A 16,324-nucleotide genomic window follows, 5' to 3' on the forward strand; every position below is an offset into this window, starting at 1 on the left:
TGGATGCGCTGCTGTATCTCCTGTATCCAAATATGTTTCTGCAGGATTCATTATATTGGATTCGGAGTCGTTCCATCGAGCGAGTTTGGTAGTGACACCATGTCTCGTATACAGGCCGGTGCAGAATGCGTTGAATGATGTTTTTTTTAACAGTATTACTGTATTTGCAACATTTTCGGGCAATAATATTAGACACTATGCTTAGGCTTCTCCTTTGTCGTCCGATAGGTCTTGATTAATAATGTGACCCAAGTATTTTACGTTAGTACCTATATTTATTATTGCGTCGTTAGTACGGGGAGCATAAGCCGTGTTTTGTGGCAAAATCTGAATAGCCAGGTATTTCCCCACCTTCCTCTCCTCTTCCCATTACTTTCAGCCTCACAACATACTTCGATTGGGGATGCCTTAGTACCACTGGCTGCAGAAGATTGGGAGCAGTTGGGACTCTTCTGTGGTATCCACAAAGACAAAACAATACCAAACGAACTGTGAACAAAAATGAACATTAAAATGAAATTATGTCGAATTCAATGTTTCAAACCCAATCCTGTCTGATTACGTCTAAAAGGGATCCAAATGATAATCTAGTCTCCTTCAACGGAAGCAATCTTCCGAACAGGCCTTCCATTGATATGCTTGGTGTAACTATAAGTGACCAGCTCAGGTACAGGGGCTCCATCGAAGCCAGAGTAAAGTTGGCCTCTCAGAAGCTGGGCGTACTGTACAGGGCCCGCAGATACTTTAATAGTACACAACTGCTGACCCTGTACAAATCGCAAGTGCGCCCTACTGTCGAATTTGGCAGCCATCTCTGGTCCGGAGCCCCTAAATACCTGAAAAAAACCCTTGACTCTGTGCAAAAACGGGCGGTCCGTTTGATAGATTCCCCAATCTTAACAAACGGACTGCAATATTTAGAGCACAGGCTTCAGGTAGGTATGCTGTCCTTGTTCTATCGGTATTACAATGGAAGATGCTCTGAGGAACTAGCGTCATTGATCCCTTCGGCACCGGTGCGTAGTCGGGATACACGCCAAACGCGCGCCCAACATTTGTACACGGTTGACATTTGTCACATGAGAACGGGTCGCTTCTACGATTCGTTCTTAAGTTCAACAGCTCGGCTGTGGAACAAACTGCCGGTCTCTGTGTTTCCTCCGTCATACAACATGGGACTCTTCAAGACCCATGTTCACTCCTTCCTCTCCACAAAAAGACTCTCCACACAGCATCCCCAAAGGTGACATAGGCCCTGAGAGAAATTATTTTCTTCAGGGCCTCCTGTGTGGAGTTAATATAAAAAAAAAAATAGAAAAATAGAAAAAAGAAAAATCGTCCATTCGGACCGTTAGCAATTGCCCACGGAGATCAAAGTATGTCAAAATCATTGATATTAATACATAGACGCGATATGTTTATACTAATCGAACATGAAATATAGCACGTACCTGCTTCTGGATTGAAATTGAATAACGAAAGCACAGGAACTCAGTGTACCTCTAGGAACATACTGTACTGTGTTTCAAGCTGAGATGGAAGCCATCTTGGCCTGCGCACAGGAGAATATACGTATTGGGTACAGGAATAAAAACATAAGCATATGTTTTGATAGCCAGGCAGCCCTAATGGCACTGGGAAGTAACCGATGCGACTCCAGACTGGTGATGGAATGCAGGACTGTTCTTACAGAACTACCTAAGTAACTAAGTACCAGGACATAAAGGTACTGAGGGCAACGTGCGGGCTTACGAACTAGCAAGGAAAGGGGCGAAAGCACCGCTTGCAGGATCCGAGCCGGCCGTAGGAGTAGCAGCTTGCCACACTAAATTACATATTGATAGGTGGGTCAAATCCCAGGAAAAAACTCATAAAAGGACCAGACCCTAGACGAACGAAGAAACTACTCTATATGGACAGAAATTCTGTTACATTAGGGCTTGTTAACGTAACTTATAGTTATAAGTGGTTACATTAGCATTCAAGCCAAGTAATATACTATAGGTGAGTACACAAGCTGAGCTTGCACTCCAATCTTCAAGGTGTGGATTAATATATAGTCAATTTCCCAAATGAAACAAGTCTCTTGATATGAGTGTTTATTGTACAGGTAATACAGGTTATCAAACAGTTCTACAAAAGGTACATAGCTGTTTAAGGCCTGACGTGATACTTAGGCAATCTATGGACTCTAAGGGCTCTGATTGGCAAAGGTATAATATTAGCTCACGTGTAGATTACGGCGGATGCGGTGAGACGGTCGGCAGGTGCCAGGGCTGGTGCCATGGCAGGGTGCAGAATGGACGCCGAAGGGCTGCCACGTGGGCACGCCACGCTGGACGACAAAGGGGACGCCAGGGCGGCGGCTGGAGGCGCAGAGACGATGGAGCAGGGCGGGGGCACTGGTTGGAGGGCCAAGGGGGCTCCACACAAACAGGCTGGAGCGGCAGACGCCCAGGGCTGAGGCAGGGGTCTACAAGTTCACTGGTCTCAGCCTGGGGTGGACGGTAGGTAGGACGGCCGACATCAACTGAGGTAGGCGGCTCGCTGCAATGGCGGATGCGGCGAGGAAGAGCTGGAGCACGGGTCGGTTCGCCAAGGGGTTCTTCACGACCCGGCTTTGGTGAGCAGCGGTGTCTGGGCCGTGGACAGCAGGTGGCCCGGACAGAGGAGACATGACCCAATTATATAATGTTGCGTGCTGGTGGACCTCAGGCAGATGGAGACATGACCCAATTATATAACGTAATGGGGCTGGTGGCCATCGGCAGATGGAGACAGGACACAGCTCTATAATGTAATGGTGCTGGTGATTCTGGGGATCCCTTTGAAGTGGAGAACTGGTACTCGAGAGGCGACACGCAAGGTGAAACAATTCCGCCGGTCCATTTTTACGGTGTCACAGATTTGAGCGGCAAAAGTTAACTCGGAACCAACACAGCATGTTGCGATCCGCGCGCTTCCCAGGGAACTGAAGCGTGGGTAGCTGGCCGCGAGTACTTGACCTGCGTTGGTCGCTCGCGGGGGGGGCTTGTCCCACTCTTTGGCGCGTGCCCCATGCCCTTATAAGGACACGTTTTGCATCTTAGCCATATGATTGGTTGTAGGTACTTGTAAGCCTACGTGACCAATATCAGGCGGTGATGTCGCGAGCTCCTGCGTATGTATTAGTGTGTTTACACGCTCTGGGTGCATGTTTGATTTCCGGCCGCGCGTGATTGACATACATAACTATACAGTAAGCTCTTGCAAGCTTATGTGCAAACATAACAATTCACTGAGGGAGTTGGTAGGACTACTAACGGGACACTGCCATCTCAGGAGACACATGCAGATATTGGGAGTGGAAAACACCAATAGATGCAGGAAATGTGAAGAGGATGAAGAGACTCCAATTCACCTATGGTGCCAATGTCCTGCCCTGGTGGGAACTAGGCGGAGATACCTGTGGAGACATACAGTAGAACCAGAAGACATAGCCACATACCCAATGACAACCCTGAGGAACTTTATTAAAGGGACTGGGTTGTTGTTAAAGGATTGAGGTAAAATGGGAGATAGCACAATGGGCCTATGGACTAACTGCTCACGGGAACTACGTGTAAACCATCTCCGCTTTAAATATTTAAAAAAAGCACAAGAAAAGAATAGCCCTGACGAATTAGTGTGAGAGGATCAAATGGCTACAAATAACATCATACATATCTAAATGGTATTGCCTCTCGTGACGCCAGTTGCGAGCTTAAAGCGGGCACTGATGGGCGATCTTAGACAGGAGAGCAATGAGCATGCTGGCCTCTCAGTGGGCCGCTTTTACTCTACTTCATGACGAACAAACGAGCATGCAACGTACTGTCACTAGGTTGTCCTTCAGACTCTTTCTGCTTTCGCTGTCTCACTTTATTTTATTCGAAAAGCAATGTGAATAATTGTATTTATTGAAATAATAAGAGATTTTTGAAAACATGCGAATAGAAAGAAAGTACATCAGATTTGATTTTTGCTCGAGAATGATTTGTGCACAGTTTGTGGTAGCCGGTGACAGCTTCTCTGACTTATATGCGATACTTAACACAGTAAATCATAAGTTTGTCCACTGGACCCAGTTCAGTGGAATCACGCGCGTCGTATCAGTAACATATATACCCTTTTAATTCATCTAAGGTCAAAATAGTATTCTTGTCATGCCCTTCGCAAAGACATTAGTGAGTGTATACACAAACACAAGAATGCATTATTCACTCCAATTCTAAAAGAGCAATAGAAATTTATTTACTACACCTTTTAAATAATATCATATTTCTCTAAAATAATATTAGATAGGTATCGTTTTTACTGCTGTCTTCTTTTTTTCTCTACTCCTTTTTTCTATTATTTTTTACATCAATCGTCTGTAAACTGTATTTTATTTTTCTTTGTTTAAAATATGTTAAAATAGTAATTAATTACGTTTCCCCAACTTTTAGGTGTGTTACTTTACTCCAGCGGCGTAGCTACCTAGGGGCTACGCGGGGCAGTGCCCCGGGGCCCTCAAGCTCAGGGGGCCCTCTAATCCTTACCAGAAATCTCGATCGAACTGAACTTTTGGAAATTTCTCCCATTTAAAAAAAAATATGACAGGTTGCAACTTGCAACCCCACTTTAATCATGACAACTCAGTTGAGAGAAATTCAAAAGTTATGCCTAGGGAATTTATTGGTGATAAATGATGCCGTTAGCAGTTGTGTGGAAATACAGATTTTTTTCGCAACGTTGCAGATTTGTATAACTTTTTCGGAAACAGCATCAAACGTTGGGATCTACTGTCAAAATTCACTGGCGAATCGGACACCACTCTAAAAAAACCAAAATCCGACTAGATGGTCCGTAGTGTCAATACGATATCTGCAATAAAACTTCATTATTTTGATATTTTCATAGCATTATCAGAAATAGTTCTAAAGAGTCCTAATAAAGATGAGCGTAGGGGAAGCAGTGAGTATTAAAACAAAAATACTGAATTTCGAGTTCGTGTTGCTTTGCGAATTCATGCACAGTGTATTGAACGACATCAATTATGCATCCAAAACTTTACAAAAATGCGACATCAATTTGGGCGAGGCGAGTAAAGTTTTAGCAGAGACCAAAGCAAAGTTGCAAATTTATAGAAATGATTTCGAATTATTCAAGTGCAAAGCCAGTGAAACTGCAAGAAAATATGTATTGATTCCAATATTGAAGAAAAAAGGCAAAGAAAAGTTAAAAAACATTTTGATGTATTAGCTGCTGATCACCGATTTCCAAACCGAGAAAAAATATTTAAAATTGAGATTTTCAATAATGTACTAGACACAGTAATATATCAATTAGATACACGTTTTATTGGTATGAGCGCAGTCTGTCGTATTTTCTAACACCAACATTTTTATTACATGTTGATGAAGCAACTTTATTACAAAAGTGTGACTAATTCCAAAGAAAATATTCAGATATAATAGGCTCTAGTTTTTCACTTCAATTTATTAATATTTACCATCTAGTTTTACCTCAACTAACTCAAGCATGGACTGTTCACCAATTATGTAAGGAAATAATGAGCAAATATGGAATGCTAGAATGCAATTTACAGCAATATTATTATTCTTTACAATTCCTGTCACTTCTGCAGCAGCTGAAAGGTCATTTAGCAAATTAAAAAAAATAATAAATTATTTAAGAAATAAGATGGGCCAAACTCGACTCCGACATTTATCGCTAATAGCAATTGAACAAAATCGCATCAAGCCTGGATCTAAACGAAGTCATTGATACTTTTGCGAAAACTAAAGCTAGGAAAAAATTGTAAATATAATAGTTATTTAGTCAGTTGGTAGGCCTGACCTTTATATAATAAACCCTTGAATCTTCTCTATTTCAATTTATTAGCCAAACCTACACCAAGTATTAATTGTAATTTATGTTGTTACTGTTTAATATTTTTATTACCTGCCCTGCAGTCTGCAGTGCACTAAAAAGAGCTTGAGTAGCTTAGCATTCTTAAATTGTTTGTATATTTCATATTTTTATTTGATAAAACCTAATCAGTTTACATAGCAGTGGGGCCCCATTTTTAAATTTGCCCCAGGGCCCTTGGTTACCTAGCTACGCCACTGCTTTATTCTTTCTGATATTTAAAAAAAACAACTTTGTAATATGTATACATTATAACTGTACCTTAAACCAATAAAAAATAATAAAAAAAATATCAATTACACCACATCTACAAATATGATGTTATAAAAAACAAGTTAGGACATGAACAGCAATGAACGGTGACATCACTTTGTTTGCACAAATTCAAACTTGAACTTCACCGCGAACTTTTAGATCCAACACTCAAAAATCAATTACAACTCACTAAAAAAGACATTATTTGCCATTACAGAGCTTAAGGGCCATCTCAAAACATTTTTCGAAACTTTATGCCGATAGATGGTGTTATTTTCAATATCGTCTAATAAAACACTTTTAACACGTTATGCTTTATAATATTGAGATGAATTATTGGTTTGCGAACGTATATAAGTAATATTAATCTGTATAAATTTTTTATGGTACCTATAATTACATAATCGTAGAAAACGGCTGAAAAATACACAATTTCATTGCAAAAAATACGTACAAATGACATTTCACGCAGCTCCGCGCGCGTTGGTACAGGAAATTTTTATTTACCCAACCAAAACCATTTGCGAAAAAGACTCCATTTCAAAAAATTTACGATGTTTCGCATGAGTATGAAAGAGACACGAGATAGAGGTTTGTTCAATTCACTAAACTAAATCAATGCCTGGGAAGATTAAATAATTTATAAAAGGAGCCGGCTAGGAACAACGGTATGTGTGCCGGGAGCTGGCGTTAACTGGACCTCTTTTTTAAAGGCCGCTTTTGCTAAATGGACATAATCATACCAAGCGATGTAGGTATATACCTACATAGTAACCATGTATTCGCGCGGTTGCTTGCTTACAAATATTTCGCGAATAAGTCAAAAGGTTACACTTTTTCTTACATTTCTATGGGGCGCATTCATCAAACCAACGAAGTGGTTAGAATTGCCAGACGGAGAAACAAATTTGTCATATGCACAAGTCAGAAAGGGCTCTCGAACATCATAACATCATCTCGCATATAAATAATATAGGCATTGTTTTGAAATCAGCTCGCCACGTGCGTCGTAATATATGAGTGTCCACAAAGACGATGCCTACAGTGTGCATATGAAGTCGCCTTTTCACATTAAAAAACTTTTTGTATTTTGTAAATGGGTATATTTTATGTTCACAAATGACAAACATGTCATGTTAATAATAGTAAATCCTTTATAGGGCAGAAAGGTGATTGAAAAAAAAAAACTTTTTGTACAAATATCTTATACACGGTGTCCATAAACTAGTTGTAAAACTGCCATCACAGTAAGCGGAAAGCGTTGCCTGGGTCGTGATGGAGGAATTAGCCAGCTGTGGAATTGAACTCACGATGCCTGGCGGGAACGACGATAGTAAAAGATTTTTTATTTACTTATTTATTTATTTTTTATTCTTTTCACATATTCTGTCCATATTTCTTTTTTTTGTAAGATCCTTTTTCTTTCAATGTTTGTTTTAATATTTTGTCCGATAGCTTGAATTGGTCTACTTTGTCCAATTAATTCATCATCTTTCTCTCAGAGAAGCAGTCCTGGATTTATCCTCCTGGGTCTCGTCATTCGAACACTTGTTTTCTTTATTTCCGCGACAGTGTTTGTGGGAACTAAAAGATATAATATAAAGGCATTAAAGGAGTATAATTTTTGAGCAACATTAAATATGAATCACCCTATACCAAACGAGCGACATGGGTCATAAAATAACAAGCGTGATGGTTAGTTAGTTAGGTAGGTACCGAGAAAATATTTAAAAAATAATAAAATATTTTGAAATAATTTCATAATACCTGTATTCCGATTCGCCGTGCTGACGTTTCATCCCGTTCGCACTTAGTCTTGGATTCACTCTTTTCCCGGAATACTGATGATTCTTATAAAGGGCACGCCTCATTTTTATGGAATAACAATGCTGTACAAAATCGAAAAAAGTCACTTCAAACCGCGGCAGACAATGACTGTAGAATGAATGAATGAGAGAATGTGAATTGGCGGGCGTCTAGCTAGTGATAGTTACAGATTTAAGAAAGTTCTAAATAATTACAACCGCTCTCACTATAATTATTATACAGTTAATTTTGCCTTTTTTACTGCGTGCCAAAACCGCAAATGTTCCTTGCGACGAGTAATACTGGAACATTCGTAAAAAAGCAAAACGAACATTCTATCAGAATAACAAATCAAGCCGCGCAAATTGACATTTTTACTGACCACTTTAACAGTTAACACCGTAGGAATGGGCTAATAGCGTGCACGTGAAACATATGGCTCGCACATATGTTTGTCTCCTTCTAACACATTCCGTTAGCACGTACTTCTAACACGGCATATATCGGCTGGCGGTGCCCGCATAAAATAATTACTTTTGTTAATTTAATTACTTGGTTATTATAAGTGATAGAACAGTGAAATTTTCGTTCGCGATAAACTCATTACGAGTATTATTTTTCGGTACTAAAATAAATAAAATATTATCTGTAGTTTTCAAATGTGGCTGAAAAATAGATTGTATGGGAATTGTCACATCTGTTTCACCTTAAAGACTGTTCATGGATTACAATAGGTACTATTATTTATTTTTTAATTATAAAGCTAAAATAACGAACTTCTGTTATACTTATAATTAAAATTTGTCGTTATAATTCCTTGACGGTCATTTTTGAGTTTGCCAACACAAAAACATGGTCCTCCTATTTTTTCAGTTGATGACAACACAAGAAACTGTATGGTGAAAATATGAACATGTTACAACTCTAGCGGCAGAAATAAACACTACAAAAAGGATTTCGTTTGTATACACGAAAATCAGTTATATGTTGTACTCGATATTTGGGGAAATTTACTCATTTCTGGGGAAAAATAGGAATTTGTGGCTTTCGATACAACCGTAAATGTTGCAATACGAGGGTAGTCAAAGTTTCCGACATAACAAAGAAATAAGACTTTTTTTTTAAATATATTTTTATTTTCAACATAATCTTCTTGTAAGTCTATTTGGTCTATATACTTATCCCAGCGATTCTCCCATCTCTTGAACCGTCCAAATAATATTTTGTGTCTTTCTCTAGTCAAAATAGTTGTTTATGTAGTTGGCTTCTTGACGAAAATTTCTATTCTTCGAGCTCAAATTTTAGCCTAGGGAACAAAAAAAGTCGGTTGGGGCTAGATTTGATGAGTAAGAAAGGAGGTCAGGCAGTTCAAACCGCAAATCGTGGATTTTCCGGTTGAGGTGAGACGGCGCGATATCTTCTAAAAATGTGGCCGTTTTTTCCACAATTTCCAGTTTCAGCTTGTCAAGTAAGGTTTCAGCTTTTCGAGAAATCTATTATGATAATGATGATTGGATTATTTGTATAACGTCATTTTCGTGAGAAAATCACCTTAAGGGCGCTCAACAACGTAATTTATGCATTTAATTTATTCCTATCAATTAGACTTATAACTTATCACTTTTGGCTTATAATTAAGTTTCATAGCTTTACAACTAGTGGCATGTAACTAAGATTAATGTTGAGTGATTTATAACTAACTAATGACTTAAAACTATACATATGATTATCACCTAGTGGGTATTTACACAATACCGCCATAATATGACTTACAACTACGGCTTAAACTAGAGATTTATGACTAACATACATATTTACGTTTATAAATATAGATTGTTATGATTTCTGCCCGTGGTGTCAGTTGTAAGGTATAAAATGTTACTAAAATAGTTCACGCATAATAAATGGTTATTACATTAAAGTGGGTAGTCAAGGAGAAAAATCCATATATTATATTTATTACGATTTCTTATTTTTAAATACATTTCGCCATTTGAAAACATCATTCATCATTTTATAATCGCATCAAGAGTCTTAATAGAATGGTGGCGTGGTCTGTAGATAATGATGAATATGGCTTACAAAGTTTATTTATTTAATCATGCGAAATATCATCCATCTTAAATACCTAAATGGTGAAAATATGTTTAAATCCCCTACTACTTGTAGCTTGTGTCGTGATGGAGAATTTAGCCAGCTGAGGAATCGAACTCGCGGCGCCTGGGTGGAAACCAGACGCGATGTCTTCGCAGCCACTGACAGGTATTTTAAATGTTGTAATTAGATACTTAAACATCTTTCATTTTCGCTGGAATTTTTATTTAATGAAGTCAAAAAACAAGAATGACAGATGTTATATGCAAGCAATCCATCTGTGAGAGTACTTATTTCTCGCATTTCTGGGAGCTGATACAGAAAAGTGCCAACATGAACTCTCCTAAGATTTGATTGCTTGATGATCGGATTTCTCCCTAGATCTAGGGATTTTAACCTAGACATGGGCACACATAATTTGTTAGTGATTGTAGTTTCATCCGCCAGATGTCAGTAGCTTTATTGATGGACTTTAAATTTGAATGGAAATTTTGAGAGCTTCTCTGATATCTTTGTCTATAATTCATCTATACTGTAGAGATGGTTAGATTTTAGTCAAAATGGAACCGGTTCTTAATGCTGTTACTTTTGGAGCCAGTTCCCCGTGGCGGGAAGGTTCCTTGCAGGTTCCTCGACCGTAAAGTATCAGTAAAGACTAGTTAGTAGAGTCTGGCAAAAAAGAGAACGCGGATGACAATTTTAGGAGGTGGGGTCAGCCAAAAAAAAAACTAATAACCGTCTTGGATTCCCGAATAACTTCGCCAACGCTGCGTGGTATGCAAAAAGCAAAGCGCATGCTTTATTATTCTATGCTTTAGCTTAGTGAAAGAATAAGTATGTTTCCCATATAAGCGTCGTAGGTTCTAAGTCCTCCATCATTGCAGAAGCAACATTTCCCCTCAAAATGACGGCAGTAGGAATTTCGTATAATGTCATGTTATTTAAAACTATTTGTAACCGTGTTTCAAATTTTAAGATCTTATAAGAGTAGACCCCACGTTCAAAAAACTATATTTTAACTGCTCGGGTGAAGACCATGTTAACTGACATTTTTGCAAAAATCGTTTTTAAATCGGTGATCACTTTAGTAGATGTAGCACTTTTTTAACAAACGATTTGAGATATGTAATCCATGATATCTACATACTATTTCAAGTAAAGAATGGTAAGTGATGCAAGATGGCGGATGGCCGACACATTTTGTGTCTTCACAATCAGTGGATGAAGTGATTGCAAACATTGTAAATTCTGTGAATTACTTTGACAATGATGACTTTCATGTTTTCTGCCGAAAACAATAACCCAAACTCTTCCAATATTGACAAGTAAGATATAACGACGATAAGATTTTGATGTTAAAGCATGTTAAGTATTTCCAATTAACACGTTTTACACGCTACAACTTTGCTTGATTTAAAAGGCTCGTCATATGGTTCTTCTTACACTCCTTTATTCGTTCTACATGTCCAAACCATCTGAGCGTTCCTTTACGTTAACACTAGCCTTGCATTCTTTGCGGATCTCCTCATTTCTCACACGATCATACATTGTTTTACCACACATACGTCTCAGGGATTTCACGTATACACCATTCAGTCTGATTTGCATAGATACTTAATTATAAATAAAACTTTTTTCAGTGGTGCAGGTACCACAATGTTTTAAAATGCGAATAACAAATTTCAGATAAACGATTTTACAAACAAATTTACGGAGAGGCGGAAAGCAAAATAGTCGAGTTAAAACAAGATATCGCTACGCTCAGTCAGCAACATCGAGGAATATAAAAACTTCATAAATAAAAATGTAAATGTTTTTTTGTTCAAAATCTTAAATTTCCAAAAGTTCTTTACCGATTGCTTTGAAATTTTGACACGACGTTGTATTCGAATACGCTTATTTTTTGGTATACCTAAATTATTTATATGTCACTTATGACAGGTAAAAAAATGTTTTTTAAACAGTGCCATCTGTTAGACATAAAAGCAACATGCACCATTGTTTCTATATCTTCACAGACAGACTGAGTCACAGCAACACATGGTAGGGTATAGCTAGTTATCAAATAAACACATTCGTACACGAACTCAGGGACGTCACTTCATTGTTTGAAAAAATATTGAAAAATTAAACCGGTTTCAAAATAGCTGGTTCCTACAAAGTAACCGTGCCACGAATGTCTAACATCTCAATCTCGAAAACATCACTAGTGTATAAGCCTAAACACAAACGTGGGACCGAGAATAGATGCATTCTCAAATTATTTTCGCAATATTGATTAAAAACACCTAAACTTTTCAATTTTAATCTTCCAGTTTATCAGTAACATCAAAAGAATCAGTTTAAAGTGTTAACACAAGTGAAAAACTTCCCTTTGACGGGACCTCGAAAGAACAGTGTTGTTTTTTTAGGTTATCTTCTTGCTTTTGTAATTTTATGATATTAACATGGACTCGCAGCCGTCGCAGGAGGTGACGGACCTCCTGAAGCAATGGGAGGAACAACACCCGACATCTAATTATGATCCGATTCCGACATTAACCAGGTAATTGCAAATAACACGCTTTCAAAAATACGTCCCTGCCACTTGTCAAAATCTGGGTGGACTTTGTAAATAAGCATTTAAATTTCGCCTCATATGAACCCAAATCTGTCTTAAGCACTGGATTAATGTTTGTTCTGCGTTTATCAACACATTATACGTATTCATTTATGTAATGAATGATTTTTTAGCTTTTATTTGTCAAGGCAGGGGGTAATCTAAAATTAAATCTGTCAAAAATGTATGACAAGGCTTTTGTAGTCGAGAGGTTAAAATCCTCGGTTCTAGAGGTTCGCAGGTTCGAATCCCGGCGTGCGCCAATACATTATATTTATTAATGTGTTATTTCGTATTTACTTTAAATAAAATATGGTGGTAGTCTCAACCTATCTTGCCCCACAACATACCCGATTGGGGTTGTCATTATAGTTCCACAGGCTCTCGACAGTCGGAACTGTTGTTTTAATCACTTTAACAGTGGTGCTTTAATCACAGCACAACAATTCCAACTGTATCTTGCGACATCTGTTGTTGCTTACAAAACTTTGGATAATTTTTAAAAGTGAAAATAGGTTACTTAGACAATGTGCGTGTTTCCACTGAACTAGGTCTAGTGGATATACATGGTTAATATGCACATTAAATAGAAAAACCACTGTGTATCACTTACATAACAATGGGAAGTAAGTATTTCAGTCTCTGAAAATGGAAAATAATGGATTTTAGTAGCTTTTTCGTAAAATTGATGTCATTTCTTCACAATACACACTGTGTTTTGACATAATAATTTTAAATATTTTTATTTATATATGTTTTAATTAAACTCAAACTGTCAATTTAAGAACCTATTTTAAGGTCATAAGTTCATGTTTTGAAATAAGAGAAAAAAAATCTGAACAACAATGGCCGCCAAGTAACAATCGGTTTTGATTTTAATGAAATCACTATTAAAAAGCATTATGTTCTATTTCCTGAAACTGAAATTCATCTCATTAGGGGAGAGTATGGTATATCGAGGTGGTCGGTAAATCGTACCACCTCGATATTTTTGGTACGGGTCACTATTTTTTAATCCTGGCAATACTCTGCCAACCGTTAGAAGCGTTGTCCCGCCATTTTTATTTAGTATTGAATCATTCGTGCGCTGGCATCCACTGCCACTGTATTTTTGTTTTTTTTCACAATCTTCGTCTAATTTTTTCGGCTCCTGCGTAAGGTGATTTCGTGTTCAAAGGTAGGTTATGTTAGTTTTTTCTCAAATTAAGTTCACTTAGCATGTTTGTATTCTGCAATTTACCATTGCAAAATCATATTTGTCACCTGTCGTTACATGTTTTTTTTTTGTAATTTTTTCATAAAAACTCAGAGTTTGTTAAATCGTACCGGTACGATTTACCGTAATTTGTTAGTTGTTTCATAAGTAAATTATTTTCTAGTTTTAAATTAAAGAGTCCAGTACAACAAACACCAGAGATCTCGTCAGAGTCTTCCTTTTCACCACCAGAAGCAGTTCTGAAAGTTGAATTGGGACAAACAAATTCAAACGCGTCGTAAAAATATCTTTTCAACGGTCAATTCTTGAGATTTCTCCAATACCAAAGACCCAAGGAAAAAAGAACATGCGCACGGCACAAAAGGCTGCTGAAATAACAGCAAGTCCGTATAAAAAAAAGGACTAGAATTTGCTGCTGGTAAACGCTCAGCTATCAAAATACCCCAATTAAAAATTGAAAAAAAGAAAAATAATATTATTTAAATAATTGATAAAAAGCCCATTAAGGGTAAGAAGTGTGCTCGACGAAAGAAGGCCAAAAATTGCAGTAGTAGTGATAGTGAAGATGCTGACAGTTTTGTCGTTTTGAATGATTCGGATATTGATGATGACGATAAAGAAAACGTGTGCCACCTATGCTTTGGCAATTATTTTGAAAATGCAGGACCCAAAGGAGACTGGATCCAGTGCGTTCGTTGCCATAAATGGGTGCATGAAGCTTGCACCAGTAACCCAGACATTTGCGACACGTGCATGCCTTAAAAATGTCCATGTTTTCTTCGATATAAATTGCAATAATGGTCTAGGTACGATTTACCATACCGGTTCGTTAAATCGTACCGAAAATCATTTTTTATAAAACGTTTAATTTGAAAACATCCCAGATGCCTGTAAAATATGATTTAAATAATATTGTACCCAATAAAATTTTTTGAACCTAACTCCACTTCTCTAACCATAGACATATGAATATTAGTAGACCTGCCCTAAGTGATTAATATCGTATTATCCCCACTCCCCATACCGGTTCCATTGGAGCCGGCTGTGCTCGCGTATGGCCTCAAGTGAAATTTGAAAACGTGACGTCATCATTCTTGTGCGAACTATGGTCGAGGCATCATCGGTTCATTTTACGAAATAACACTGCAAAATGTTGACTTGTGATATGAAAACTTGTTAAAATAGATGTGAAAAAGAGAATAAACCCAATTGTCGTATTACATTCCATAAGTAAGCATTATTTTACTTTATTTTAAGCTTATTCACACCGTATTATATGGATCAGTTTTAGAAACATATACTATCACATCACAATGTAGCGATTCTCAAGTGTGCTCATCGTTGTTTACTGGGGTAAGTAAATTATGAAATATTTGTAAAAGTGTCTTAACTAAATACTCTGAAACTAACTACGACTCTGAAAATAGAAGCTGCCTTACTTTGCCGAATTTGGACTTCGCAAATTAGTTCATAACGTGGCGAGTAATTTGCGCTCCTATGTAAAAATGTCTATTCATTCAAAAGCAGATTTTACTTTTAAGAACTAAATGGTGATATTATAATGCGAGATGCCTATTTACTGTCAGATTGATTTATTGACGAATCACAGTCAGCCTTACCCCCTTCGTTCTTCAACAGTTGATTTTACCCCTCGCCATTATCTTCTCGTCTATTAATTCCTATGTCTGTGTCTCTAACCCATTTCAATCATACAATAGGTATAGAGAGTTGAGTGCAAAGTGGTACAATATACCTCACTCTCCCCTATTATCTAACTACTACAAAGTGTTTTTAAAACAATATGTGTGTATTAAGTGTGTCTTTATTTTCTGTATATTTATCGCATGTGTTTGTGATTTACTGTGTTTAGTATCGCACGTAAGTTTGTTCGTCAGATAAGCTGTCACAAACACTTTCTTTCGTTTTCTTTACCCAATCTAATATATTGTAATGGCACTACTCCCCAACTCAAACACGAGAAACATTTTTCATTATTGAATTAAAAAAAAATTTTGTACTACCGGTTTCAGAATATATGAGTACCGGCAAATTAATTACATACATTGGCGTTTTTATAATATTCATTCCATTTCTGGACCCTCTGGTCACACCAATGATGTAGAATATAGTATTCTCCGCAACTTTTTTTTTTTTTTAATGTATATTTTATTTAGTTATAAGAGTTTACATCTTATACCTAATATATTATTTTCTATGACTACTACAATATTATTTACTTCTTACATACTAAAATTTAGATTTCACAACATTGAGACATAATCCACGAAAAACTGCAAGACTTTTAGCTTCCTTAACAATTACCGGGAGTTCATTGAACATTTTAAAACCTTTATAATAAATATTGTTTTGTGTTTCTGATAAGTGTGTTTTAGGAAGCCTAAAATCGTTACAGTTTCTCGTAG

General features: G+C 37.3%; 1 protein-coding gene across 1 annotated transcript in view; it reads left to right on the plus strand.

The window, feature by feature from the left end:
• Positions 1-12,293: 12,293 nt before the first annotated feature.
• The window catches only part of mahj (LisH and WD40 domain-containing protein mahjong), a 70,610-nt gene continuing 66,579 nt past the window's right edge, over positions 12,294-16,324 (plus strand). The window contains exon 1 of the mRNA XM_089643655.1: positions 12,294-12,631. Within this exon, the coding sequence (XP_089499781.1) occupies positions 12,534-12,631 (98 nt within the window). The 5' untranslated portion in view covers positions 12,294-12,533. The remainder of the gene's footprint in view (positions 12,632-16,324) is intronic.

Source organism: Hesperophylax consimilis, chromosome 20, assembly GCF_061612785.1.
Source record: "Hesperophylax consimilis isolate HC1 chromosome 20, BYU_Hcon_1.0, whole genome shotgun sequence".
Lineage (NCBI taxonomy): Eukaryota > Metazoa > Arthropoda > Insecta > Trichoptera > Limnephilidae > Hesperophylax > Hesperophylax consimilis.